Genomic DNA, 2996 nt, shown 5'->3' with positions numbered 1-2996 from the left:
TATATATATATATATATATCTGCTTTTTCTCTCCTCTTCTCGTCCTCTCTCTCTTTCTCATACATACACATATATATACACACTCATTCTTTATTTCTCCCTCAACACCATTCTTTTCTATCTATTCTGTTCTTGCCTTCATGTCACACACGCGCACGTACGCACGCACGCACGCACGAATGCGAGCGAGCGCGCGTGCGTTTGCACACACAAAAACATACATTTATTTCCTTCTTTTTCTTCCTTACGTTGTCATATACATGCAACTCGTACATACAACATTCTCAACACGAATCTACGCGTCGCATTTTTGCCACGTGTCGAACGATTAAAATGTGTGTATATACATGGTTTACAAATTGAAATGGATTTTTATACGCGAGAACAGTTTCTCAAGCATATTTCTTCGATCTCGGTCAGTCGATTGAGTGCATCTTAAAATTGAATATTCCATTTTGGGAAATGGAACGCGATTCTAACGATGGAAGCGAGTGACTGTTTTTGTGACTTTCGATCTGTTACCGCTACCACTACCGCTACCGCCACTCTTTAGTCACCACAGCCACCATCATCACCACAGCTACCAGTAGTAGTACCACCACTACTCATTACCACCACCACCATCGCCACCATCACAACCACCAGCACCAATGCCACCGCGTCCACCTCCACCACCATCATCGTCATCATCATCAGCACCGTCACGGACACTGACACGGACTTGTTCACGAGCTACAAATACCAACACCACCACCAATACGACTCTCATCGTAATCGCGATTGAACAGCATGCCGTTCCTAAACAGAGTTTGATTTCTAAATCTAAATAACATACGGTTCTTTTATTTTCTCATTTTCTTTGAAAATTTCATCCCTTTTGAAACTTAAAAACTCACATTGATTTTTCATTGTTTATTTCCACGTAAATGACTTCATCATGTGGGTTCGTAAAATGAACGATGTTTCGTGATATTTGTGGATTCAGAGAGAAAAAAAAAAAACGTTCCAATTATATTTTGTAATCGAAAGTTTCGTTTCGGTTTCTGATCGAAATCCGATTTGTATCGAATTTGACGTGCGTGTAATCATCATGTGCGTGCGCGCGAGGGTACGCGCATTCGCGAGTACGACTCGATCAATGTGTGCTTTATACATTTCGTCATTCGCTATTTATTTAACAATTATTCGTTTCTCAAACAAATCGGGTCGTCAATTATGTGGAGACATTTTCCTATATTTTTTTCTTATCGTTTATCCGACGAATGGAAAAATTTCCCGGCTAGTGATTGATTTCGAACGAGGCGAAAGTATCGCGACAATGATGATATCGATCGCGGGTACAATACACGATGGAAATCGAGCACGTGTTGAGCGCGATAGCCGTTCGAGAGATCGATTCGTATATATATATATATATATATACGGAAGGAAAGGATTCTCTTCCACGATCGTATCCCCGAATTCGCGTCAAATGAAATTGTACACGTGACAAGTGACGCGTAGAAAGAAATATATTGAAATTTCCCATTGATAAGGATCAGAGTGGAAATGGAATCGCGTCGTCACGTGTCAACGATCATCAATTTTCACGTTTAGAATTTCTAATTTCGCGCTCGCGTACACTGTAGCAAATTGTGCCGTAGTTGTAGAAAAATATTGCTTGTTCGCGTTACAGGAAACGCATGCGACCAAAAGAGAAGAAAGTTACAACGTTGCAGCGTTGACGGTAAATGCAGGGTTCGGTGAATGTTGGAGGAAACAGAATGTCCAGCGAGCAAGCGCGAGCAAGCGCCATCGCAACGAAAGGTAAGTTTTAATCGTTTAAAATTTATCCTCCGCTTTTATACTTTACGTTCGACGAGTGTAACGGAGAACAACAACGATCAATAAATTTCGGATGACGTATCGTAATTTTTCGAATCGCGATTTACACGCGAAGGAAGCGAACCCTCGTCGAGGTCATCGTCAACGTCGACCCATGCTTGCGGTTGACGCTATTCTAACCGCGTGGGAACCAACGGTTCGCAAAGTCACCGTGACGCGTATTCGAACAATATTGTCGCGGATAAAAGACGCACGGTCATAAACGACAATTGTAGTAACGTAGATCACGGATCGCGTCTACGTTAAAAATTTTTCCTCGATATCTGTCGATATTGGGAATCGGTCGCGACACAATCAAGTGGAACAAGATAGCGAAATATATAGAAATTGTATTTGGAACGATCACAGCCGCGGCTCGCTTCTCACGGTTGATCGCGAAATCGCTGGCGCGCTCTCAACGTCAACGCGGAGGTTCATTCATCGTTTCGTATATATTTTCGATTCGTGCCACCCCTTCTCTTCCGCGATCGCACTTGTTGCCATTGAGCGTCGAGACGAGTCGAGTACGGGCGCATAGATCATCGATGCGACACGATGTGACGCGATTAGACCGGACCAGACGAAACGAAACGGAAAGAAGAGCGCAACGCGATTGGAAGAGGGGGGGGGGGGGGGAAAGGGACCAAAACGGAAAATTAGAATTTCAATTTCGGTTTTATTTTAATTGGCGCGAACCAATTTTCTTAATGGCAATGCGCGTGGATTAAAAAAAAAAAAAAAATGCGACGATATAAATGGCGTGGTCAGAGGGAAGGAAGAAACAAAAATAAATCTCGAAACGCAGCGGGGATCTTTCGATCCAAAATAGATCATAGATCACCGACCGTTCTTATCCGTCATACGTAATCCGTGATCCACGATCAATCAGTAGAGTTATTTCCCGTTTCGAACGGCGAAGCCTACGATTGATCGCGAACCGTGAGAGGAAAAGAGAGAAGGAGAGAGTGTGTGCGCGCGAAAGAGAGAGAGAGAGAGAGAGAAAGAAAGAGAGAAAATGCGAAAGGGAGGGAAGGGAAGAGAGAGATGGAAAGAGATAGAGTGAGAGAAAGAGAGAGAGAGAGAGAGAGACGGCATAACGTTTGTTGCACGGTTTCTCGAGCTTTCTATTTTTA

The 2996-nt window shown here is 43.2% G+C and overlaps 1 protein-coding gene across 6 annotated transcripts in view; it reads left to right on the top strand.

Moving 5' to 3' along the window:
* Positions 1-2996, top strand: part of LOC102677171 (histone deacetylase 5) — a 23307-nt gene that overhangs the window by 1123 nt on the left and 19188 nt on the right. For 5 of the 6 annotated variants that reach the window (XM_006621329.2, XM_006621328.2, XM_006621334.2 and 2 more), the window contains exon 2: positions 1676-1806. In XM_006621329.2, the coding sequence (XP_006621392.1) occupies positions 1731-1806 (76 nt within the window). In that variant the 5' untranslated portion in view covers positions 1676-1730. Of the gene's footprint in view, positions 1-1669; positions 1807-2996 lie in introns of those variants that run through there. The other variant, XM_031513297.1, reaches the window with a different exon arrangement.

This window comes from Apis dorsata, unplaced genomic scaffold (assembly GCF_000469605.1).
Source record: "Apis dorsata unplaced genomic scaffold, Apis dorsata 1.3 scaffold_631, whole genome shotgun sequence".
Lineage (NCBI taxonomy): Eukaryota > Metazoa > Arthropoda > Insecta > Hymenoptera > Apidae > Apis > Apis dorsata.
Note: the sequence above shows the minus strand (reverse complement) of the source record. Positions and strands in the feature narration are given on the sequence as shown.